The sequence below is a fragment of the Ovis aries genome, chromosome 2, assembly GCF_016772045.2.
Source record: "Ovis aries strain OAR_USU_Benz2616 breed Rambouillet chromosome 2, ARS-UI_Ramb_v3.0, whole genome shotgun sequence".
Taxonomy (NCBI): Eukaryota; Metazoa; Chordata; class Mammalia; order Artiodactyla; family Bovidae; genus Ovis; species Ovis aries.
The window spans coordinates 152,189,431-152,216,978 of NC_056055.1; the positions used below are offsets into that span (position 1 = coordinate 152,189,431).

A 27,548-nucleotide genomic window follows, 5' to 3' on the forward strand; every position below is an offset into this window, starting at 1 on the left:
TTTACAGTTTCACTTTTTAGTCAACTGTCTGACAAAGACATTGATAGGAGAGGGCGAAGATAGCCACTGGTGTTAAGCAGGGAGAGAGGTGTGAGTAAGGATTAGTTTTATTAATATATGTAGTCTGTTTTTTTATTAGTAAAATTTATCATGTTATGTTGATCTTTGAATTCCTCAGAAATTTTATCACTATTTGGATTTGGAAACTAAATATTTGGATAACCAGGAGCTCTTGTATGTAAAGCACTAGGTGGAAAAACTCTTTACCAAATGTTCATTAATTATAATTTCCTTTCACTGAGTATAAAAACTGGTCAGGATTTCCCAGGGCTATTGTAGGCATTTTATTCTGAAAGCTAAAAGGAAGTCTTAACACCTAGATAATTTTTTAGGCTAATTTGTGTTCTGGTGAAAATCTTTTATAAACTGGATTAGCTTTTGGTTAAATAAGGTAACTTATTTGAAAAGGCCTAGTAATTGTGATTGGTACTTAATATAAGCTTTGAAGGAAATTGTAAACTTCGTATTTTAAAGGTGAATAAGATGAACATGCTTGGAATAGTAGAGCTTTTATGATAGTAATAATACTTTGTGTAAATTTGCTATATTTCTGTTTCCTATTGGTACAATCTTTCTTAAAAGCTCAAGAATAATTTATAACACAATGCTGAGCCTAAATGGATCTCTCAGTAGTTTCTCCTATAGTGTGGTTGCTATTACCAGCAGGTATTGATATAGAGGGAATAAGAAAGGATTGTTCAGTTGTTGGAATCAGTGCCTCACAGAGTCCTATGGTGATGGTGGGTACATGTAATGTGTTCTACTCTATCAATAGGAATTCATTGAAAATTGTCATTCTACTAACTCAGACTGTATTATCATTGAAGGAATTAACGTTGCTTTGTTAACAATACAGATGTACTTTAAATGCTGACATTGGTTAAAAGCTTTTGGCTTCTTTCTTAACATAAACTTACAGCAACAAAATAATTTTTCTGTTAGATAATGGAACTTGGACTCAGCTTTGGCTTGTCTCTGAATATCATGAACAGGGTTCCTTATATGACTATTTGAATAGAAACGTAGTGACAGTGGCTGGAATGATCAAGCTGGCACTATCAATAGCTAGTGGTCTGGCCCACCTTCACATGGAGATTGTTGGTACACAAGGTACGTAGTTTCTACTTTTTTTTCTCCTTGAATAAGAGGATAGAAGCACTAAGTTGTATTTTAGTGTTCAGCTGGGTTTTAGTTTATTACAAAAAGTTATCAAATGTAAAGAAACGCTAAAAGTACTTTATAAAGCTGAAGGTTTTGGTATGATATAGCCAACTCTTGCCTACATACTCACCATTTTGTATACCAGCCATAATAATATTTTTATTCCTAGTGGCTCTCTTGTCACCATTTAGCATATGTATCTGAGAGATCTTGCTTTGGTAGCAAATGCTCCATTCTCAGAGGTTACAAATAATTGAACTGTTTTTAAAAAATTGGGAAGGATAAGGTGATCTTAAAATACTTCTATATCTTGTATTTGAAAGCCAAATAATACACACAGTCTCATCTATTTATTGAGTTAATAGACAATTGGCTCTAGAAAGTTGTTCTTGTCACTGTAGTGCTTCCCGGATTTGGATTCTTGATCCCTTTAAATGCTTAAAAATTATTGAGGACCCAAAAGTTTGTGGATGTTGGTTATATCTGTTAATATTTACTATATTAGAAACTAAAATTGAGAGATTTAAAAATATTTATTAATTTACTTAAAGTACAATAATTAATAATTAATATTAAAATAGTTTTAAAACATAATTTTATAATATAAAACCCAATGTAGCTAAAATAATGGTTTTGTTTTACACATTTGCAAATCTCCTTAATATCTGGATTTTCATACCTGTTCTTCATTTAGTCTGCTCCAGTACGTTGTTATTGGTTAAAGTGTATAAAGAAAAGGTGACATCACACAGATATGTCATTGGAAAAGAGCTCCAAGGACCCCAGGGATCTCTGGGCCAAATTTGAGGACTTTTGGTCTAGGATAATAAAAGTTTGAAACTTGTTTTTTAGGAGAATATTTGCTATGTTCTTATGTGGATGTAACAATGCTAATACTTTCCCTTAGTGGTTACTAAATGTCACCTAGTATACTAAGCAAGGAGGAATGGTGATGAGTAAGACATAACCACTGTCTTATGTAGCCTACAGTCTACTTGGGAATGACAAATAATGTCTATAAATAAATAAGATAACTCAGTGATAAAAGCTATGAAGAAGGCAAAATGAGGGTAGTCTGATAAGGGTGAATTGGGATGTTGATTAGGGGTCAGGGAAGACCTTTCTTAGAAGGTAACATCTGAGCCAAGTCTTTCAAAATGAATCCATTTGGAGAGATTCAGTCTTCAGTAATGGAAAAAGTGAATATATCTATCTTATGCTTCATAGGTAAACCTGCTATCGCTCATCGAGATATAAAATCAAAGAATATCTTAGTGAAAAAATGTGAAACTTGTGCCATAGCAGACTTAGGGTTGGCTGTGAAGCATGATTCAATACTGAACACTATCGACATACCTCAGAACCCTAAAGTAGGAACCAAAAGGTAAGACAACATACTTTGGAAGCATATGTTGTTGTTTAGTTGCTAAGTCGTGTTCGATTCTATGCTACATCATGCACTGTAGCCCACCAGGCTCCTTTGTCCATGGCATTTCCCAGGCAAGAATTCTGGAATAGGTTGCCATTTCCTACTCCAAAGACTTATGACTGTCCCATAAACATGAATGCCTGGGATATGTGTTTAGAGGGGAGGGCAGCATATACAACATCATTAGGCCTAAGAAAGCAATAATTCTCTGGTTCACTGAGAAATCAGTGGCACAATGGCTATAAAGCAAGGAGAGTTGGCATTTAATCATACAGAAAGTAGCTATTTGGGTGGGGAATCAGTATAGAGGAATGATGGAATTGATGGTGATATATTACTTTTAGTGTGCCACATCTGAGAATATATTTTCTTACAGAGAGGAGGGAAAAAAAAAAAAACAAAACAAAAAACAACACAACAGCAAGGTATAGCTCCTCCAAAGCCTCTGTATTTCTTAAATGATCTGAAATTCAAGGCTAGTTGTGTATATTCAGACTGTAAAAAATATATATAGAATCAATATACAGATAAGTAAGGGACTCTTACAATGAATATATATATGTGCTATTATATAGCAAACACTCTTTTCCAACAACACAAGAGAAGACTCTACACATGGACATCACCAGATGGTCAACACCGAAATCAGATTGATTATATTCTTTGCAGCCAAAGATGGAGAAGCTCTATACAGTCAGCAAAAACAAGACCAGGAGCTGACTGTGGCTCAGATTATGAACTCCTTATTGCCAAGTTCAGGCTTAAATTGAAGAAAGTAGGGAAAACCGCTAGACCATTCAGGTATGACCTAAATCAAATCCCTTATTATTATACAGTGGAAGTGAGAAATAGATTTAAGGGACTAGATCAGATAGATAGAGTGCCTGATGAATTATGGACTGAGGTTCATGACATTGTACAGGAGACAGGGATCAAGAACATCCCCATGGAAAAGACATGCAAAAAAGCAAAATGGCTGTCTGGGGAGGCCTTACAAATAGCTGTGAAAAGAAGAGAGGCAAAAGCAAAGGAGAAAAGGAAAGACATAAGCATCTGAATGCAGCGTTCCATAGAATAGCAAAAAGAGATAAGAAAGCCTTCCTCAGCGATCAATGCAAAGAAATAGAGGAAAACAACAGAATGGGGAAGACTAGAGATCTCTTCAAGAAAATTAGAGTTACCAAGGGAACATTTCATGCAAAGATGGTCTCAATAAAGGACAGAAATGGTATGGACCTAACAGAAAGAGAAGATATTAAGAAGAGGTGGCAAGAATACATAGAAGAACTGTACAAAAAAGATCTTCATGACCCAGATAATCATGATGGTGTGATCACTCACCTAGAGCCAGACATCCTGGAATGTGAAGTCAAGTGGGCCTTAGAAAGCATCACTATGAACAAAGCTAATTGGAGAAGGCAATGACACCCCACTCCAGTACTCTTGCCTGGAAAATCCCATGGACCAAGGAGCCTAGTGGGTTGCCGTCTATGGGATCGCACAGAGTCGGACACGACTGAAGTGACTTAGCAGCAGTAGCAGCAGCAGCAGTGGAGGTGATGGAATTCCAGTGGAGCTATTTCAAATCCTGAAAGATGATGCTGTGAAAGTGCTGCAGTCAATATGCCAGCAAATTTGGAAAACTCAGCAGTGGCCACAGGACCAGAAAAGGTCAGTTTTCATTCCAATCCCAAAGAAAGGCAATGCTAAAGAATGCTCAAACTACCACACAATTGCACTCATCTCACACGCTAGTAAAGTAATGCTCAAAATTCTCCAAGCCAGGCTTCAGCAATACATGAACCATGAACTTCCAGATGCTCAAGCTGGTTTTAGAAAAGTCAGAGGAACCAGCAATCAAATTGCCAATAGAAAAAGCAAGAGAGTTCCAGAAAAACATCTATTTCTGCTTTATTGACTATGCCAAAGCCTTTGACTGTGTGGATCACAATAAACTGGAAAATTCTGAAAGAGATTGGAATACCAGACTACCTGACCTGCCTCTTGAGAAACCTATATGCAGGTCAGGAAGCAACAATTAGAATTGGACGTGAAACAACAGACTGGTTCCAAATAGGAAAAGGATTACATCAAGGCTGTATATTGTCACCCTGCTTATTTAACTTCTATGCAGAATACATCATGAGAAATGTTGGGCTGGAAGAAGCACAAGCTGGAATCAAGATTGCTGGGAGAAATATCAATAACCTCAGATATGCAGATGACACCACCCTTATGGCAGAAAGTGAAAAGGAACTAAAAAGCCTCTTGATGAAAGTGAAAGAGGAGAGTGAAAAAGTTGGCTTAAAGCTCAACATTCAGAAAACGAAGATCATGGCATCTGGTCCCATCACTTCATGGGAAATAGATGGGGAAATGGTAGAAACAGTGTCAGACTTTATTTTTGGGAGCTCCAAAATCACTGCAGATGGTGATTGCAGCATTGACGCTTACTCCTTGGAAGAAAAGTTATGACTAACCTAGATAGTATATTCAAAAGCAGAGATATGACTTTGCCAACAAAGGTCCGTCTAGTCAAGGCTATGGTTTTTCCAGTAGTCATGTATGGATGTAGTTGGACTGTGAAGAAAGCTGAGTGCCGAAGAATTGATGCTTTTGAACTGTGGTGTTGGAGAAGACTCTTGAGAGTCCCTTGGACTGCAAGGAGATCCAACCAGTCCATTCTGAAGGAGATCAACCCTGGGATTTCTTTGGAAGGAATGATGCTAAATCTGAAACTCCAGTACTTTGGCCACCTCATGTGAAGAGTTGACTCATTGGAAAAGACCCTGATGCTGGGAGGGATTAGGGGCAAGAGGAGAAGGGGACGACAGAGGATGAGATGGCTGGGTGGCATCATGGACTCGATGGACGTGAGTCTGAGTGAACTCCGGGAGTTGGTGATGGACAGGGAGGCCTGGCGTGCTGCGATTCATGGGGTCTCAAAGAGTCGGACACAACTGAGTGACTGAACTGAACTGAACTGATTATATCCTCTTCAATACTTAAAAATATTATATAATATATATGCAGAGTACATCATGAGAAATGCTGGACTGGAAGAAACACAAGCTGGAATCAAGATTGCCGGGAGAAATATCAATAACCTCAGATATGCAGATGACACCACCCTTATGGCAGAAAGTGAAGAGGAGCTAATAAGCCTATTGATGAAAGTGAAAGAGGAGAGCGAAAAAGTTGGCTTAAAGCTTAACATTCAGAAAATGAAGATCATGGCATCCGGTCCCATCACTTCATGGGAAATAGATGGGGAAACAGTAGAAACAGTGTCAGACTGTATTTTGGGAGGCTCCAAAATCACTGCATATGGTGACTGCAGCCATGAAATTAAAAGATGCTTACTCCTTGGAAGAAAAGTTATGACTAACCTAGATAGTATATTCAAAAGCAGAGACATTACTTTGCCAACAAAGGTCCGTCTAGTCAAGGTTATGGTTTTTCCTGTGGTCATGTATGGATGTGAGAGTTGGACTGTGAAGAAGGCTGAGCACTGAAGAATTGATGCTTTTGAACTGTGATGTTGGGGAAGACTCTTGAGAGTCCCTTGGACTGCAAGGAGATCCAACCAGTCCATTCTGAAGGAGATCAGCCCTGGGATTTCTTTGGAAGGAATGATGCTGAAGCTGAAGCTCTAGTACTTTGGCCACCTCATGCGAAGAGTTGACTCATTGGAAAAGACTGTGATGCTGGGAGGGATTGGGGGCAGGAGGAGAAGGGGATGACAGAGGATGAGACAGCTGGATGGCATCACGGACTCGATGGACATGAATCTGAGTGAACTCCGGGAGATGGTGATGGATAGGGAGGCCTGGTGTGCTGCGTTCATGGGGTTGCAAAGAGTCGGACACGACTGAGTGACTGAACTGAACTGATAGTTATCTTATGATTGTGCTTATCCCGAAGTCTCCCAAGTTGATGTGTATTAAGATACTATGAGTTTGGACACAGTTCCCACTTCCAAGGAACGGAATCTCTGAAAGTTACGAACAAACAGGATATAAATAGAGCATACCACACATATGTCAGGACAAACCCATTAGTAATGGGATTTATGGTGTTTTCCTCTTATAGCCAGACTGTAGCCATATGGCCAGCATACTTCCATTTCCTTTCATTTGAATTTCAGGATCTGTGCTATTTAGTATAATTCCAGGTTCATTGACCTTGAAATCAGAAACAACCAAAACACATTCCTGGAGTTAAAAGCCCTTGAGAGTAGAGAATTTCTAAGCTGGTATAGTTAGTGTCCAAGCCATATCTGAGATTCCAGGCTGAGTCCTTCACTTGGTTTCCTGGGAGACTTTAATGGTCCCCAGAAACATTCAGGATGGTTTATTCAGACTGGGCAAGCCCTAAGAGATCTCTCCTCTTTTCCCTTTAAAAAGCAAGCTTTAACCTGTACTTCAGGGGAGCCTTGGATACTGGATTCCTTCAGAGAATTGAAAACTTAAGATTGGGAAGAGTGTTGCATCCTCACATCACTATTCTGAGAAATTCTCAAAACCTCCCTAGGACAGCTTGGCTCAGCCAGGTTCCATGGATTGTAGAATTCGATATAATTCCATTTAAACATCCTGAATTATCTTGGTGCCAATATGTAATATGAATATATGTTTCGAAGCCAGTGTATTCGGTTGGCCAAAAAGTTCATTGGCCAAGCCAATATAATAAAATTGTTTATTCGGAGCAGGTTTTTGTGGAATAATTCTGAGCACTGTGTACCAGGCCCACCATGATTAATAAAATATACTCCTTGACCTCAAAGAGCTTCCTTGGCTACAAACTGCTGGTGGAACTTGAGTCCCATCTTTTCTGTTGGGTGCTTTCCAAGTATTTGGCTCCTGACCCACATGTTTTAACACTAGGATGACCCCTAGTTCTATTTTTAAAGTTTTTAAAATTATCTTTTGATAACTGTATTATTTAATTTTATTCTATTATAGTGGCTCAGAACAACCTGTAAATTTGATGTAAACTGCCTTAACTTATATGTCAGGATTAATTAAGATTGTGTTTTACCAGACTGCTATAAAATCATAGATGGAATCTGAAATATGCATGTTTTTGAAGGTATATGGCCCCTGAAATGCTTGATGATACAATAAATGTGAATATCTTTGAGTCCTTCAAACGAGCTGACATCTATTCTGTTGGTCTGGTTTACTGGGAAATAGCCCGGAGGTGTTCAGTTGGAGGTAAGATTTTGGAAATACTCTTTGTGTCTGCCTTTCCTTGGTGCTTGAATTCAAAGCACTATATCAAATTATTTCTAAATATTTAAAACATTATCTTTTGGTGATATCTTTCCAGTGGTAAAAATGGAGTATCTTGAACAGAATGGCGATTTTAAGTTGTAATTACTGCTTAGTTCTAATAATTCTGGTTTCCATAATAATATTTTGCAAAGCCCTTGAAATTTTTTCTGTTTAAGGTGTTTTCCTATTTTATATCAGAAATGAAACCCAAAGAAGCTAAATGCCTTGCCAGGGCTACAGGATTTAAATTGAAGTGTTCTGGTTCTCAGGCTTTTCTTGTTCTTTTCTTTCCGGTGATAATGAATATGTGAGAATTAAAGTGGAGGGCAGAGGTGAGCAAAGGCTAACTTCCTGATTCTGCTCCCAGCAGTTTCGAGATTAACAAGAGGAAGAATTTGGGAGGATGAAACCCTGTAAACACAGGCTGATGAAATTGTTGCATCAGTGGAGAAAAGTAAAATCCTGGTAGAAAATGATTTAGAGTTTTCAGTTTCAAGTGAGACAGAGTTAGGCCTAAGCCTTGGTTTAGCAACTTCCTGAATATCCGACTATAGGTGAGGTCTGTGGGCTCACTTTCCTTGTCTGTAGAATGAAGATAATAAAACTGACCTCTTGGGCTTTAAGGATTTAATGGACTAATTCAATTAACTCATGTAAAGCTTTTAGTACAGAGCCTACTCTGTAAACAGTAACTGTCAAGATTAAACCACTGTCAGTTATTGCATTTTGTATTGATGTCATTTTGCCTTACCTCAGTCTTATTTTTTTAAAAAATGAAAACCTTACAAGGTTAAAATTATATTTGAATGAGGAAACATGCTTTCCCCCTTTTATTCCTAGGTTAGATAGTGAAATATTCAGGAAGGTGAAACTGTTTATAGAAGCAATAGAGTGGTGCAGAAGCAAAACATGGACACTGGAATCCCCAAACTTGGGACTGAGTTCCAGATCTGCCACTCAGTAGTGACGTAATCTCGAGCAAATTCACCACACTTTGTGCCTCAGTTTACTGATTCTGTAAACATGGGATAATCTGGTATTTTCTTTAGTCACTGGTTTTGAGGAATAATTAGTTAAAACATGTGAAGGGCTTAGATAGATACTCAGTAGATTGCAAGATTCAAAAATATTTGTTATTATTTTTTCAAATTTCATACTGATATTTGCCTAGATTTGCTTTTAGATTTTTATCTTTAAATTTTCTTCCATAGTTGAAATACTAATTTAGTAACATGATTTGAATTTCACTTTCTAATTATGGCACTTTTTATATACTTAAATAAAAAAAACAGTTAATTAGACTGATTTTGTAAGAAAATTCTTAAATTCAAGTATCATTTTGATAATTAAGATCATCTTCAAATACTTTTGGCCATTTCTCTGGAACATTCTCCGATGTAGTACTTCTAAAATCCAAATGTTAAAAAACTCAGCTTTTGAAAAGTTACCTAATAATTTTCAAAAAGAAGAAAGCCATTTTGTTTTGAAAAGGATAAACATACTTTATTCATAGAGAAATATACATCATTCACAGATCAATGAGGCTCTGCTATAAATTTTGCAATTAGGTATTACTTTTGAATTGCATGATGGCATTTTATGGAAATCCAAATTTATGTAATTTTATAATATAAAACTATATTTTATAGTTATTAAAAGTTCTAGAAATGTAATAATGTTTTTATATAAAATTAAGTGTAATATATAATGTAAAACAGTATATTTTATATAATAATTATATATTTTTATTTTATATCATATAATTATCAAAATTATATAAATTTTCATAATAAAAATTTTATAAACATATAACTACTCAACTGAGAGTTTCCTCTTGTAGGTCTGATTATTACAGTGATACATAATTTGAATAAGCCTGATTTTCCACTTTTCCAGCATGCCACTTGTTCCTAGAAAACTTAATTGGTATTATTTTCAAATAAACATCTTTATTATTCACACCAGGAAATTTATTATGTAAATTTTTTATAGGAATTGTTGAGGAGTACCAGTTGCCTTACTATGACATGGTGCCCTCAGATCCCTCGGTAGAAGAAATGAGGAAGGTTGTTTGTGACCAGAAGTTCCGACCAAGTATTCCAAACCAGTGGCAAAGCTGTGAAGTAAGGCTATGTTCTTATATATATTTTTCCCATTATAATTTTGAGGCCAGTATCAGAAGATTTTCAGACACCACGTAGTTCCTTTCTCTTAATCTAGGCCTCCAGTTCATTTCAGGTATGTGGGTATATGTCTTTGTATAAGCTTCAGAAGGATTTTATTCCCATTAGCTGTTGGTATTATAATGCTAAATTATGTGACAGGCACTACCTTGACATCCCAGTGACTTTACATAAGACTTTATTTCCTGCTATGCCAGGTCCCTTACAGGTTAGGCAACTTCCATCAGCATCAGTGCTATATTTGGTGACTCAGTAATCCAGGTGACTTTGACTTGAGATGCTGCTATTTCATCCCATAGTTCCAGAGGTATATATAGGTCAGGGGAAGGGAGAAGCTAGAAAGTCAGACACCAGCTCTCCAATGCTTTGCCTCAAGTGAAACACTGGAGAAGGCAATAGCACCCCACTCCAGTACTCTTGCCTGGAAAATCCCATGGATGGAGGAGCCTGGTGAGCTGCAGTCCATGGGGTCGCTAAGAGTCAGATACGACTGAACGACTTCATTTTCACTTTTCAGTTTCATGCATTGGAGAAGGAAATGGCAACCCACTCCAGTATTCTTGCCTGGAGAATCCCAGGGACGGGGGAGCCTGGCAGGCTGCCGTATATGGGGTCGACAGAGTCGGACACGACTGAAGCGACTTAGCAGCAGCAGCAGCAAGTGACACACAGCACTTCCACTCATGGTTCATAGACCAGAACCAATTACACAGTCTCATCTAACTGAAGGGGGCTGGGGATGTCAGAAACACAGGCATATTCAGAGGGTAGTCAATGTTTGTGCTACACGATTATTACAGTTTTAGTCATCCTTATATTCAACAAATTATTCTTAATCCCTAACTTACGGTTTTCTTTCATCAGAAAACTTCCCCATGGCAGGGATCATTGTTGTTTATCTCCTTATCCTGAACCACACATGTAGTAACCATCGTAGAGCAGATATATTGCAATGCTTGTTTTGCCTCTGTGAAGAGAAAGATTTTTCTAACTCCCACAGGAAGTAGAAGGGAAGGTAGGGGAAAGACTATAAATCATCTAACAAATTCCAAAACTATTTTAATGCTTTAATCTCCCTATCCCAATTACAACTGTTTATCTTCGATCATGTTTATGTATAATGCTTGAGGTCTTTTTTTAGGTGACATCTTTTAGTTTTGGCTTTGTCATATGTCATGTCTTAAACAGTTAATTTTTCCCTCATTTTTCCTTTCCTTCATGTTTCACTCAACTCATTTTCTATTTAAGGCAAGATTTATGTCCTGATATTTCTATTTTGTTTAGAATACAGGTAAAGTATTCTATGTAGGTAAAATATACTTATTTTAGAAGCAGAATTTGAGGCAGTTATAACAAAATTGAAATTAAATTAAAACTTTTTCTAACATTAACCATTTCATGCATAAATGAAAGAATATTAACATATAAATTTAAAAGATAATATTCGAATTTCACATTAAAAAAATAGAACACTTCTAATACCTTTGAACATTCTTCACCCCTCTGAGAGGTGCTATTGTAACTAATCATTTTATTATTACTTTTCTTTTCTTTAGAATTTAGCTATATATTTATGGCTAACTTTTGTTTATTTATGAAATATATTATTGATACTATGGATATTCTTCTTAGTTTTTTTTAACTTTGTCTTATATAGTACAGCTATTATTGGCTTTATTTTCATATCTGTATAGTGTTCTATTGTATGGATATAGCACAATTTCTATTTTTCATTCTGCTGTTGATTGTCATATGTGTGATTTTTAGCTTCTTTTAGAACAACACTGCTCTGGGTGTATACGTCTGTACAAATTATTTCTTTAGGGTATACAACTGTAGATTCTTTTAGAGTGTCCACATAGATGATCATTACCTCCAAATAATGAGAGTTCTAGAACTAATCCTCATAGCTTTGTTATTGCAATTTCTAGGACTTCCAGTATAATGTTGCCTGGAAGGGACGATAGTATTGCTCCTACATGTCTCACCTTCCAACCATCTCATCCTCTGTTGTTCCCTTCTCTTCCCACTTTCAATCTTTCCCAGCATCAGGGTCTTTTCCAATGAGTCGGTTCTTCACATCAGGTGGCCAAAGTAATGGAGTTTCAGCTTCAACATCAGTCCTTCCAATGAATATTCATGACTGATTTCCCTTAGGATGGACTGGTTGGATCTCCTTGCAGTCCAAGGGACTTTCAAAAGTCTTCTCCAACACCACAGTTCAAAAGCATCAATTCTTCAGCACTCAGCTTTCTTTATAGTCCAACTCTCACATCCATACATGACTACTGGAAAAGCCATAGCTTTGACTAGACAGATCTTTGTTGGAAAACTAATGTCTCTGCTTTTTAATATGCTGTCTAAGTTGGTCATAACTTTTCTTCCAAAGAGCAATTGTCTTTTAATTTCATGGCTGCAGTCACCATCTGCAGTGATTTTGGATCCCCCTCAAAATAAAGTCTGTCACTGTTTCCTTTGTTTCCCTATCTATTTGCCATGAAGTGATGGGACTGGATGCCATGATCTTAGCTTTCTGAATTTTGAGGGTTTTTAAAATTTATGTATTTATTTATTTTTTACTTTATAATACTGTATTGGTTTTGCCATACATCAACATGAATCTGCCACGGGTGTACATAAGTTCCCACTCCTGAACCCCCCCTCCCACCTCCCTCCCCATACCATCCCTCTGGGTTATCCCAGTGCACCAGCCCCAAGCATCCTGTATCCTGCATTGACCTAGACTGGCGATTCATTTCTTCTATGATATTATACATATTTCAATGCCATTCTCCCAAATCATCCCGCCCTCTCCCTCTCCCACAGAGTCAAAAAGTCTGTTCTGTACATCTGTGTCTCTTTTGCTGTCTCACATACAGGGTTATCGTTACCATCTTTCTAAATTCCATATATATGTGTTAGTATACTGTATTGGTGTTTTTCTTTCTGGCTTACTTCACTCTGTATAATAGGCTCCAGTTTCATCCACCTCATTAGAACTGATTCAAATGTATTCTTTTTGATGGCTGAGTAATACTCCATTGTGTATATGTACCACAGCTTTCTTTTTCACTCTCTTCTTTCATTTTCATCAAGAGACTCTTTAGTTCTTCTTCACTTTCTACCATTAGGGTGGTGTCATCTGCATATCCAAGGTTGTTGATATTTCTCTCAGCAATCTTGATTCCAGCTTGTGCTTCATCCAGCCCAGCGTTTCTCATGATGTACTGTGCATATAAGTTAAATAAGCAAGGTGATAATATACAGCCTTGACATACTCCTTTTCCTATTGGAACCAGTCTGTTGTTCCATGTCCAGTTCTAAGTGTTGCATAAAGATTTCTGTACACATATTCTGAATACCAGACCCCCTGACCTTCATACAGTTTTCTCAGGAGGCAGGTCAGGTGGTCTGTATTCCCATCTCTTGAAGAATTTTCCACAGTTTATTGTGATCCACATAGTCAAAGGCTTTAGCATAGTCAGTTAAGCAGAAGTAGATGATTTCTGCAACTGTCTTGCTTTTTCGATGATCCAATGGATGTTGGCAATTTGATATCTTGTTCCTCTGCCTTTTCTAAATCCAGCTTGAACATCTGAAAGTTCATGGCTAACATACTGTTGAAGCCTGGCTTGGAGTAGTTTGAGCATTACTTTACTAGCGTGTGAGATGAGTACAATTGTGCAATTGTTTGAGCATTCTTTGGCATTGCCTTTCTTCGGGATTGGAGTGAAAACTGACATTTTCCAGTCCTGTGGCCACTGCTGAGTTTTCCAAATTTGCTGGCATATTTTGTGCAGTACTTTCACAGCATCATCTTTTAGGATTTGAAATAGTTCAACTGGAATTTCATCACCTCCACTAGCTTTGTTCCTAGTGATGCTTCCTAAAGCCCACTTGACTTTGCATTCCAGGATGTCTGGCTCTAGGTGAGTGATCTTACCATTGTTATCTGGTTTGTGAAGATCTTTTTTGTATAGTTCTTCTGTGTATTCTTGCCACTGCTTCTTAATGTCTTCTGCTTCTGTTCAGTCAGTTCAGTCACTCAGTCGTGTCCGACTCTTTGCGACCCCATGAATCACAGCACGCCAGGCCTCCCTGTCCATCACCATCACCCGGAGTTCACTCACTTGTGCCCATTGAGTCCCTGATGCCATCCAGCCATCTCATCCTCTGTCGTCCCCTTCTCCTCCTGCCCCCAATCCCTCCCAGCATCAGAGTCTTTTCCAATGAGTCAACTCTTCACATGAGGTGGCCAAAGTACTGGAGTTTCAGCTTTAGCATCATTCTTTCCAAAGAACAACCAGGACTGATCTCCTTCAGAATGGACTGGTTGGATCTCCTTGCAGTCCAAGGGACTCTCAAGAGTCTTCTCCAACACCACAGTTCAAAAGCATCAATTCTTCGGCGCTCAGCCTTCTTCACAGTCCAACTCTCACATCCATACATGACCACAGGAAATACCATAGTCTTGACTAGACGTACCTTTGTTGGCAAAGTAATGTCTCTGCTTTTGAATACGCTATCTAGGTTGGTCATAACTTTCCTTCCAAGGAGTAAGCGTCTTTTAATTTCATGGCTGCAGTCACCATCTGCAGTGATTTTGGAGCCCCCCAAAATAAAGTCTGACACTGTTTCTACTGTTTCCCCATCTATTTCCCATGAAGTGATGGGACCGGATGCCATGATCTTCATTTTCTGAATGTTGAGCTTTAGGCCAACTTTTTTGCTCTCCACTTTCACTTTCATCAAGAGGCTTTTTAGTTCCTCTTCACTTTCTACCATAAGGGTGATGTCATCTGCATATCTGAGGTTATTGGTATTTCTCCCAGCAATCTTGATTCCATCTTGTGTTTCTTCCAGTCCAGCATTTCTCATGATGTACTCTGCATATAAGTTAAATAATTTTTGTCCTTTATTGTACCCACCTTTGCATGAAATGTTCCCTTGGTATCTCTAATTTACTTGAAGAGATCTCTAGTCTTTCCCATTCTATAGTTTTCTTCTATTTCTTTGCATTGATCACTGAAGAAAGCTTTCTTTTCTCTCCTTGCTATTCTTCGGAACTCTGCATTCAAATGTGTGTATATTCCCTTTTATCCTTTGCTTTTTACTTCTGTTCTTTTCATAGCTATTTGTAAGGCCTCTTCAGACAACCATTTTGCCTTTTTGCATTTCTTTTTCTTGGGGATAGGTCTTGATCCCTGCCTCCTGTACAATGTCACAAACCTCCATCCATAGTTCTTCGGGCACTCTATCAGATCTAATCCCTTGAATCTCTTTGTCACTTCCACTGTATAATCAATCATAAGATATTAGATTTAGGTCAGGGAGAAGGCAATGGCAACCCACTATAGTACTCTTGCCTAGGAAATCCCATGGACAGAGGAGGCTGGTAGGCCACAGTCCATGGGTTTTCGAAGAGTTGGCCACGACTGAGTGACTTCACTTTCACTTTTCACTTTCATGCTCTGGAGAAGGAAATGGCAACCCACTGCAGTATTCTTGCTTGGAGAATCTCAGGGACAGGAACCTAATGGGCTGCAGACTATGAGGTTGCAGAGAGTTGGACATGACTGACGTGACTTAGCAGCAGCAGCAGATTTAGGTAATACCTGAATTTTCTAGTAGTTTTTCCTACTTTTTTCAATTTAAGTCTGAATTTTGCCATAAGGGGTTAATGATCTAAGCCACAGTCATCTGGTCTTGCTTTTGCTGATTGTGTAGAGCTTCTCCATCTTCGGCTGCAAAGAATATCATCACTCTGATTTCGGTATTAACCATCTGGTAATGTCCATGTGTAGAATCGTCTCTTGTGTTGCTGGAAGAGGGTGTTTGCTATGACCAGTGCATTCTCTTGGCAAAACTCTGTTAGTCTTTGCCCTGCTTCATTCTGTACTACAAAGCCAAATTTGACTGTTACTCCAGTTATCTCTTGACTCCCTACTTTTGCATTCCAGTCCTCTATAATGAAAAGGACATCCTTTTTGAGTGTTAGTTCTAGAAGGTCTTGTGGTCTTCATAGAACCGTTCAACTTCAGCTTCTTCAGCATTACTGGTCAGGACATAGACTTGGATTACTGTGATGTGGAATGGTTTGCCTTGGAAACAAACAGAGATCATTCTGTCATTTTTGAGATTGCATCCAGGTACTGCCTTTTGGACTCTTTTGTTGACTGTGATGGCTACTTTATTTTTTCTAAGGGATTCCTGCCCACAGTGGTGGATATAATGGTCAACTGAGTTAAATTCACCCATTCCAGTCCATCTTAGTTCGCTGATTCCTAGAATGTTCATGTTTACTCTTGCCATCTCCTCCTGTTTGACCCCTTCTAATTTGCCTTGATTCATGGACCTAACATTCCAGGTTCCTATGCAATATTGCTCTTTACAGCAGTGGATTTTACTTCCATCACCAGTCACATCCAAAAATGGGTGTTATTTTTGCTTTGCCTCCTTCTCTTCATTCTTTCTGGAGTTATTTTTCCACTGATTTCCAGTAGCATTTTGGGCACCTACTGACTTGAGGAGTTCATATTTCAGTGTCCTATCTTTTTGCCTTTTCATACTGTTCATGGGATTCTCAAGGCAAGAGTACTGAAGTGGTTTGCCATTCCCCTCTCCAGCGGACCACATTTTGTCAGAAGTCTCCACCATGACCCATCCGTCTTGGGTGGCCCTACAGGGCATGGCTCATAGTTTCACTGAGTTAGACAGGGCTGTGGTCCATGTGATCAGATTGGTTAGTTTTCTGTCATTGTAGTTTTCAGTCTGTCTGCCCTCTGATGGAGAAGGATGAGAGGCTTATGGAAGCTTCCTGATGACAGAGACTGACTGAGGGGGAAACTGGGTTTTGTTCTGATGGGCGGGGCCATGCTCAGTAAATCTTTAATCCAATTTTCTGCTGATGGGTGGGGCTGTCAGGTCATGGTGTTAATTTCACTATAAAGGTTTTACAGAAAGCTTATATGCTCTGAAAGCCCAAGGGTAGAAATTGTTAGCTATTTTATGTATAACATATATAATTTCTTAATTGAAAGCATATTATTTTTTATGCAGCTTGAAGGAAGAGGAAAATTTTCATAAAATGCATGAAAATATTAACTAATTGCATTTAAATGATTATTGATATTCTCGAGAAGATAAAGCTATTCAATTGATTTTACTTACTCTAAAAGGATGTAGTATAAGGTGACCACATTCTCTTTCCTAAAATTATGTTTAACATAGTAGGTGGAAGCCAAATAAATAACTAATCTCTATAGAAAAGATTAAATAAATGAAACTGATCTTCATTTCACCTTATGCTAATCAAACATGCCCTTAAATATAATAGTATAATTCCATAAACCAAAATGCCATTGAGCAAAGGCTCCCTATCATCTCCTATAGCCACCTTCAAGGTCCACAAATGATAGCTGCAAACCATCTAGCAAGCAATGGGCCATGCACTCTGCCTGAGTGCAGAGCAGACCTCCTGGCTCCTTTATGAGAGGAGATATCCTGGTCTTTTTCTGAGAGAAGTCACACGGTTCATGTCACAGGGGAGAATCTGTGGACACTGTCTGAGGGGAGATGACAGTTCTCTGTCATAGGGGAGACCCCCAGGTCTCTGTCTGAAAAGAGGCCCTCCCACTGTCTAGGGGAGAGCCCCAGTCTTTACGTGATAGAAGTCTCTGTGGTGTCTGTCTGAGGGGAGACACTCTAGTCTCTTTCTGAGAGGAAACACCCTGGTCCCTTTCTGAGAAGAGACACCCTGATCTCTGTCACAGGGGAGACACCCTGAACACTAGCTGAAGGGGGCATTCAGGTCAGGCTGAAGGGAAGCATCGTGAACTTTTTCTGAAAGAAGTTGTCCTGGTCATTCTCTGTCTGGGATGTCATGGTCCTTATCTAGGGGGAGATGCTCTGGTCTCTGTCTGAAGGGAAAGCCCTTGTCTGTGAGAGAAGTTGCTGGGGCCCCTTTCTGAGGGGGGATGCCCTGGTCCTTGTCTGAGGGGAGACACTCTGGTTCCTTTCTGAGAGGGGACACACAAGTCTGTGTCTGAGGGGAAAAACCTTTTTCTTGGAGGGGAAATGCCCTGGTCTTTTTGTGAGTTACCTTGATCTCTTTCAGTGAGGAGATGCTCTGGTTCCTCTGAGAGGAGATGCCCATCTATGTTCAAGGTCAGATGCCCTGGTTCCTTTCAGAAGGGGGATGTCCTGCTCTCTGTTTGAGGAGAGCTGTGTGTGTCCTTCTCTGAGAGGAGACTCACTGGTCCCTGAGAATGGACACCTTGCTGTGTGTATGGGAAAATGCTCTGGTGTCTTTCTGAGGAGAGACACCCTGGTCTTTTTCTGAGAAAAGTTGTCCTGGTCTCTGCCTGAGAGGAGAAGCCACGGTTCTTGTCTGAGGTGAGACACTTTGGTCTTTGTCTGAAGGTAGAGCTCTGGTCTTTTTCTAAGAGAAATCCCTCTGGTCTCTGTCAAGAGGAGACACTCTGATCTTTTTATGAGAGGAGGACCCTGGTCTCTGTCTCTGGGGAAATGCTCTAGTTTCTGATTTGTTTTGTTTTGTTTTGTTTTCCTCAGATTTGTTTATTTATTATTTTCAGCACTGGGTCTTCACTGCTGAGCTTTGGCTTTCTCTAGTTGCCCTGAGCAGGGGCTACTCTTTGTTGCAGTACATGGGCTTCTCACTGACGTCTTCTCTTGTTGCAGAGCACCAGCTCTAGGTGCTCAGGCTTCAGTAGTTGCAGCTTGAGGGCTCTAGGGTGCAGGCTCAGTAGTTGTGGTGCACAGGCTTAGTTCCTCCAGCATCTGGGATCTTCCTGGACCAGAGATTAAACCCATGTCCTCTGCATTAGCAGGCGGATTCTTAACCACTAGACCAGCAGGGAAGCCCTGGTTCTTTTCTGAGGGGAGACACTCTGATGCCTTTCTGAAGGGAGTTTCCCTGGTTTTTTTTCTGAAAGAAATCACCCTGGTTCTGTTTGAGAGGAGGTGCTCTAGTATTTTTCTAAGGAGAGGTGCTTTGACCCTTGATGAGAGGAGACTGGTCCTCCCTTCTGGTTACCACGTGATCCTTGTCTCAGAGGAGACTCTAATCTCTGCCTGAGTGAAGACGACCCAGTCTATGTTTGAAGGGAGACACCCTGGTGTCTGTCTGAGGGGAGACACCCTGGACAGGATTTTTGAGGTGATTTGACCCTGATCTCCTTCTCCTATTAATTTACTGTTTCTATATCAGAGCTTAGCATCAATTCCTGTGTTTGTGATTTTCCTTCTCTTGTATTGTGTTTTGTGCTGAAGATTTTGATATTTTTTTCTCTTAAGGCACTCCGAGTCATGGGGAGAATAATGCGCGAGTGTTGGTATGCCAATGGGGCAGCACGACTAACTGCTCTTCGGATTAAGAAGACTATATCTCAACTTTGTGTCAAAGACGACTGCAAAGCCTGATGATGAAAATCATGTTAAAAAGAAATAATCTTGCAGCTTTCTTTCTCATTTTCCCTTTTTATGTGAATTTTTTGCCTTTGTTTTGTCCTTGTTTTTGTTCTACCTCAAAGATAATATAGTGCAGTATTTAAGTGCCCAAAGGCACCATGAAAAAATAACTAAAGTCAAGTGTGGGCTGGAGTTGATGTCATCTACTCCCCATGTTGTCTTTAATTTTATTTTGAAAAGCAGCACATCAACTCATCTTTTTATTTAAGGAACATATTACAAAAGCATAAAATAAGCTATATAAAGTAATATAAGTTATTAAGGTTTTATTTTACTTGAATCAGGAGCACATGAATGAATAGAAAAAAATATAAAAGCCCATTTTTTTCCCCCCGAGATGAAAACTTTTCATTAAAAATGTGAACTGGAACATATTATATCTAAACAAAATTTTTAGATTATATAATCTATGTTTTCCTCTATTTAAAAAAAATGAATAGGAACTTTAAAAAATTAAACAGTGCTCTGGAGTTTAGGATACAAAATACGTAAAAGCAGAACTGCTTGATTGGAAGATGGAAGTGAGATCAGATCACTTATTTGGTTTCTCCTTCCCTGTCCTCCTCCTCTTCATAATGCACAACCACAGCAGCTCCTGAGACAAACAGTTTGAAAGTCACTGAGATTGTTACTTTCTCTTATTTTCACATGAGATACCTGACGTTTTGAATCATTGAGAAATGTCCCAAAGTGACACAGCTAGTGATAGAGCCAGCGTTAGGTCCGAATCTTGTGATAATCCACATGGTAGGTTCAGCTAGCTTCCTACTTTCCCTGTAATTCCTACAGTATTTCTTCTCCCTGTGGAGAAACAACATCTTTCATGATGATATTTGTGGTTTAGTGAAACAGAAGGCAAATTATTTTGCAGAATCCTAATGGACCTGGATGAACTCTCAGGACAATGTCCACTGACATTTTCCTCATGGAAATTCCATAGTCAACCTATTTGTTAAATAGTTTTAATGTTTTCTGAATACTTCCAGAGATTAATCAGTCATAAAAATACATTGTTAGATATGTTTTTAAGGCATTTCAGAGGTCCCTACTACCTTTGTACATATACATTTAGAAAGAGGAGAGGAGAAGAAGAGATTACTAGGAGATATTTTGAGGAAAAATTAAGAAAACTCTTAAATGAAGTGTAATAACCAAACCCAACTAAGGATTATCAGTAACTGTAAAGGATATTCTCTTGTCCTTTCAAAATGAGCAATGAGTGTGGAAGAATGCTCATGATAATTTTGCTTCTACTTCCTGTCGATACAGAAGTGAAACATTCTGAATAATACATGGAACATTAAATATCTTTTCAAATCTATAATTCTGCTTTGGCAAAGGAAGATTTAACATGGTGCAATGTTAAATCTTCTAAAACATTGTTCAAGATGTTTTTGTTCTTCTAAAACATTGTTTCCTAAACTCTGTTCCTTATAATGCTCTTCTGAGATGATCAAAGACCTAAAGTATTCTTTGATAGATCTTAGAAAATGATACTGCATATTAGCATATTATGTGCTTTGTGGAGTCTAGCAATACAAATATTACTTGAATTTCTTTAAACTGGACTTCCCAAATTATTTGACCAACGGAACTCTTTTTATAAAAAACAGGGGAAGCTTTTTATTAGCCTACATTTTAGTTTCTACAAAGCATGGCTTGGGTAACAGTTTTCTAAAGGATGTGTTCTATATAGAGCACAATCTAGTGATTACACTTCATTCCGCTATGAAAATATGTTACTGAACCCATCTTCATTTGACTAGGATGAGCTATCAAAGGCAAGAACTGGACAGCTCTGGTTTGCATATTCTTTCACTCTCATTCATGCAGTTATCCATTCATTAAAGAATATCTTCCTTGCCACAACTTTGGGTCCAATAAGGAAATTAAAAGATGGATAGGTTCTGTTCTCAGGGATTTTGAAGTCTAATTTGGGAATGGGAACAGGGGTGTGGGTGTTTGGGGGAAGTAAATTGGCAAATAAATATGATACAAATTAGGTGTCTCAAATTCTGTATGACGGTGGTTTTCAAAAACAAATCCCAATTTGCAGTGCATTTAGAAAGTATCTTTAGTTATTCCAGACAATCTAAATTATGTAATCAATTTTAAAAAGTACATATGGAAAGAGATTCTAAAAAAAGCTTATGTGAAGGGGTAATCTTGCTTGTGCTTGTTACTTTAATTTCTCATAGATTGTTTCTGTGTATATGAGAATGAAATTATTTATGTACTATGATTGTATTACTTTCAAACAAGAATAATATTTTCTCTTTTATTCATGTATGTTGGGTGAATATACTTACTTAATTTTAAGAGATGATTTAAAATCTCCATTTTCTTTGACATTATGTTTTATAATCTACTTGAAAGTGTCCCTAATTTCATAATTTTATTAATTCAACTTTCACTCTAGAGAAATCTGTACATTTTGAGATGTTTTCCTTATTTTTGTGTTGGTTAACTGTACCTCCTAACTGAATAGTCTTATATTCCAATTTCCAAAATATATTTTTAAAGAAAAGGGGTAGGTTAACAAAAATGATAAGGACCTTAACTCTCAGAATAATTATAAATAGAAAATGCCTACAAAATAGGATATAGCTTAGAGCATTAGACAACTTTATTGTATATAATCTACGATGTTAAACTTTATATTGTTTCTTTTTGATAGAGTCTTACTGTGTAATATTTATTTCTTTTGAATTTTGTTATAAGCAAAAAATTATTCTTCTTAGACTCAGAGTGTCAGTGTTCTTTTCTCCTTTCAAATATTTTGGCTTTGGGTATAATGTGAAGCTTGGGAAAATTCTATTTATGAAATTTCAGTACTGTATAAAGTGGTGATGGAATTTATATGCAGCATCACTTCCTTAAACTAAGGGAAACATCATTTGTTGTCAATATTTCAGCATGAACTTGTTGCCTTATAAGCTAAGCATTTAAAGGGTGTAATTGGTACAGATTCTGTTGTGTGCTTTATTCTGTCTAAAATATTTGGCATGTCACATCTAGAATTCTTAATTCATATTCTGACTTGAAAGTTAAGTGAAACATGACTGTGTCGTGCACTATTTTAGGTATAGCACTTGCTTCTCATCTTTATACTTTCAATTAACTTTGCATTTTAAACTTCCATGATTATATGAAAATAGCAACCTGATTCTAGTGTCTGAAGACTTCAAAATCAGCTTTTATTTTAAAATGAAAATCTACAATAGATTCACTAGGTTAGATGTTCCATAAACATTTATTATTTGTAATACTTCTACCTTAGTAGAATTATTAAATAAAACAAAACTACTTCTACTATCCTGGAATTTTGCCACCATTTGACTTACTGGGGCAGAGAAAACTCAGGGCTATCTTAGAATTTATGCAAAAGTACTGGAGAATTCCATGGACAGAGGAGCCTGGTAGGCTACAGGACATGGGGTCGCAGAGTAGGACACGACTGAGCTGCTAATGCTAGCACTGGCACTAGAACTCCAGGGAAACTACTATCAAATCATCTGAAGGCAGGAAACCCATGTTTGCCATTGTACAAAGTTCAGCTTAAAAATACTTAGCAGGGAATAGCTTCTGGTTAATTATTTAAAGTAGTTTCTAGTTAATTTTTAAAAAATTACTTAAAACTAATATAAAATAGTTTCTGGTTAATTATTAAAGTAAATATGGAAATGTAATTCATTTAAGTAAATTTAAAGTATGGATATTTCATTTCCCATAAGGAAATCAAGAACATAACAATAGCAAATGAATGAAGTTAATGTCAGTTGATGTTTTCAATAATTGTTCTTTTAGATGAATTTACAACTACAGCATTTTAAGTTATTTGGAAATGTATAAGAATTAGTATCTTAAGATGGTGTCATTGTGGTTGTCAAAGAGTTTATAAATAGTTTTTCTTTTGTGAAACATACTACTTCTATATTTGATAATATTTTGTGTTAACTCCCTCCACAAGCTACTACATGGACTTGATGTGTTATTTAGTAAAGACAATAATCCCTTTGTTCCTGAGAGTTTCTTCTAGACAGAAAAAAATATCAGTTGGAATACAAAAATTTCATTGCAGTGTTAAATAGAATTTCTGTAGTATAGAAAATTTTCAAAGTATTTTAATGCAGATTTTTAGTTATTTGACTTTTTTTCTCCCTCTAGCTTTTCTATTTCATTGTTTTTTCCCTCCTTTAAAAATATTCTCCCTGTCTCCCCAAATTATTTTTACTCTAATTAAAAAAAAAAGACTAGTTACTATGTAACTTAATCATGCTACTATTTAGCCCTCTAATGAAGGGAGAATCCCTTGGTGGTCTAAATTATTGTAGAGGTATCAGACAAAATTGAAACCCAGTATTTGGGAATTTCAAAGGATATAAGAAATTTTATAATTCAATTCCCATATTTTGTAGATGAAGAAAACAAAGATCAGAGATTAAACAACTGCTAGTTATTAGCAGAACTAATATGAGAACCCAGTGGTGATACCTACCACAGTGCCCTGCCATATCCAACATTTACTAATTAAAAAATAATTAGCATCCATCTGCACCTACCTTAAAGGTAAACTAATGAATGTGGCAATGATCAAATCTTACTTCTCTTGTTCTGCTAAAACAATTTGCTCACTTATGATGAGATTAGTGAGGAAAACCAAAGTAGGCTAAGGAAGAATTGTAAAATAGTTGTCAATCTAGGAAGGCAGCCATTGGAGTGCTGAGTAAAATTTAGGACTTGTGAGAATATAGAATTTCTTCATGCAAGTAGTGATAGGAGAGGCTTCATGGCTCTTCTGTCTCCTTTCTATAGGGATTGATTTTTCTCTGTATACATTGGAGCAGGAGTAAAAAATGATTTGATAGTTAAATGTGGGACCATGTCTAGTAGCACATTGTCTTACTTCTTTCTTGCCTTAGTTTCTCGTTAGCTCATCCTCATTCTTTCAGTGCATTAAAAAATATCTTTGCTGGATTTCATCAATTCCAATCACTGTTCATTTAGTATTCTAGCTCCCGTCCAGATCGCTACACACTAAATCTCCTAACAAGACTTTAATTTCCCATATCCACATATGAGAACTTTCATCTCATGCCTTCTCTGGCAATTTTTCATTTGGCATTGTGAAGAATGTATTTGTTAATGGAAGAGAAGACTTTCTTTTAAATTTTAAAAAGACTGCTGCTGCTGCTAAGTCGCGTCAGTCGTGTCCGACTCTGTGCGACCCCATGGACTGTAGCCCACCAGGCTCCTCCATCCATGGGAGTTTCCAGGCAAGAATACTAGCAGTTGTTGAATTTTAACCTTTAGTTAACATACAAGGAATGTCTACTTTTGCCTTAATGATAAAATCCACTTAAGAGATAGTGGTGTGGACAGAGAATGAGAAATATATGTCCTGTAATGTGATTGCTAAATTTCTTTCTGCTATACTTCATACTATTGCTTTGTTTTGTTTTGACCATCTTTTAAAATTAAGCCATTATGCCATATGGTTTGGAATATAATATTATTTTGAAATTAGTTAGCAATCCCCATTGAAAAATCTGTTAATATAACTTCCAAGATACTTTTTAATTCAGTCATAGATTAATACAATAGTTGGGAGAGTATGAGCTCTATCTCATCCTAGATTTTAATATTTTCAAATATGATTATATTTTCTTGTCATTGGTTAATGTTATTTTACAAGAAGTTTTTCTCTCCATATCTAACTGTTTTAACTGATAGATTTTTATCCGGAAGTAGAGGAATCTGAGTGTTAGCATAGCCATTAAGAATCTGACTGCATTAAGGAAATTAGCCCCACCTGAGTGTCTGCAGAATCCAGCTGGGCATATACTTTGCATGAATCCTCTTATTTGAGAGGTAGGTAGGGGTTGAACTCCAACCTGCAATTGGCTCTTCAACTCAGAAATATTTTTATATTTTGCAGAAACGTACCGTTATTAGCTTATATATCTCCAGAAATGGGCCTGCTTATACATCTTCAGAAAATGAGACCTAAATTTCAAAATGATTTCTGACATCTGCAAATTGAACAGAGAACTTGGAAAAAATAATACTTTAAATTTTCATGCTACATTCCCAAGAGGGCAAAAGAGATTGCATGTTTATCCTTTTGACTTTGTTTTTCAACCCAGAAAATAGGCAGCAAGACACAGGGACCCTAATTTTTATATCTCCACTGAGTTTTTATACCACACCCAAACCTATTCACTCATTTTGCCTTTAAAAAGGCTATTACTTGCCTAAATTCTAAGTAGTGCAGGATTAGAGTGTGACTTACCTATATCTCCATTTCTTCCAATAGGCTAAATATAAGTAGCTAAATATTTTTTAATATCCAATATTTTTTTCTCTTTATATAAAGTAAGATTATTTTAGACAAAATATTAAACTCTAGTTCATTTCCACAGTGATTAGTGTTAAGTTCTTATACTCTTCTGATCCTATACTAGAGAAAATTATTCAAACTTAATCTGTGTTTCAGGTTTTAAGATGTCCTAAAAACAGAAAATTAGATTCACATCTCAAAAAAAAAAGGAATTTTGGATTGACTTTCAAAGTACTAATACTAATTATACTTTTCTTTTGGTAGTGTGACTTCTCTTATACCTAAGAACATATTACAAATGTCAAAACCATTGCATTTTGACATTGCAAAACATGCCTTGAACTCTTGAACTACTGTGAAAAGAATCACTGTTGTAAAGACTTATTATAAACTAGCTGAAATTCTTAAGAATGTAAAAAGATATTACTTTTCAACAGACAGGCACAAATGAATGTATATATGAAATATGAAGAAATAAAATAGGTTTTAAAATGAGAGTTAGATAATAAATTACATGAAAAATATGCAGATGGAGATTTTAGTAGTTGCAATTGAATCATTTAAGCTGAAGAGAATTCCAAATTCCAAAGTAAATGAATGATATTCGAAAGTTTCATTAAATTCTAGTCTGTGGAAATATGCATTTTATAGTAATACATGTATACTTGTTTTGTTTAAAAATAAATACATTTTAGTGTTTAGTAAGAACTCGGTGATAGCCTTCATACCAAAATGTTTAACTTAACCAACAGCAAATCATCAAAGTATTTATTTTAAAGCTTTTAAAATTTTATTGCATAACAATAATTTATGCAATTATTAGCTTTTAACTGTCTCCAGATGTAAATAGGTATTTACCTAAATGTTATATTTTTATGTATGCATTTTCCAAAAATGTATTGTTTTGTAACTGGCAAAGACAATAACTTAAGCACTCCTTGCACTTGTTTCTGTGAAGCATATAGAGCTCTATTTTAAATAAAATGTGTCATATTCCAGTTTCTGTACAATTATTCTATTATTTTAAAATTGTATTTATATTTGCATGTAGTTTGTGAAGGGGGCTTTGGAAATTTAATGCTGGCTCCATGGGCACTGGAATTTTCCTTCCTTCCTTCCTGGAAGAATCATTTGCTTTTTTAACAGCTATTTTGGATGGCATCACTGACTCAATGGACATGGGTTTGGGTGGACTCCGGGAGTTGGTAATGGACAGGGAGGCCTGGTGTACTGCGGTTCATGGGGTCGCAAAGAGTCGGACACAACTGAGCGACTGAACTGAGCTGAACTGAACTTTCTACATGAGACTTAGGACTATAGTCTTTGTTTTATTTTTCCTGTTGAGTAACAGGAAAAATATTTGAGTGTTTGTTGAAAGACTACTGGCCTGCTCTCAAGCCTAAAATAGCTTCCTTCACACTTAAAAGCCTAAAATACTCAAGAGGTCTACAAATGCCTTAGGGACACGAACCCTGAAATCTTCTCTGCCTTTATTTCCCATATCCTATTACCACCAGCCCCAGTTGTTCTCCAGCTTGCTGCTCCTTGAACCTGCCCTGCACATACCTGTCCAAGGGATTTGCTTTGTTTCCTCTGCCTGTAATGTTCCC

General features: G+C 37.2%; 1 protein-coding gene across 1 annotated transcript in view; it reads left to right on the forward strand.

Annotated features, from left to right (window-relative positions):
• Positions 1-26,936, forward strand: part of ACVR1C (activin A receptor type 1C) — an 87,937-nt gene extending 61,001 nt beyond the window's left edge. The window contains exons 5-9 of the mRNA XM_027964938.3: positions 1,003-1,170; positions 2,449-2,605; positions 7,742-7,866; positions 9,919-10,049; positions 19,425-26,936. Coding sequence (XP_027820739.2) covers positions 1,003-1,170; positions 2,449-2,605; positions 7,742-7,866; positions 9,919-10,049; positions 19,425-19,550 — 707 coding nt within the window. The 3' untranslated portion in view covers positions 19,551-26,936. The remainder of the gene's footprint in view (positions 1-1,002; positions 1,171-2,448; positions 2,606-7,741; positions 7,867-9,918; positions 10,050-19,424) is intronic.
• The last annotated feature ends 612 nt before the right edge of the window (positions 26,937-27,548 follow it).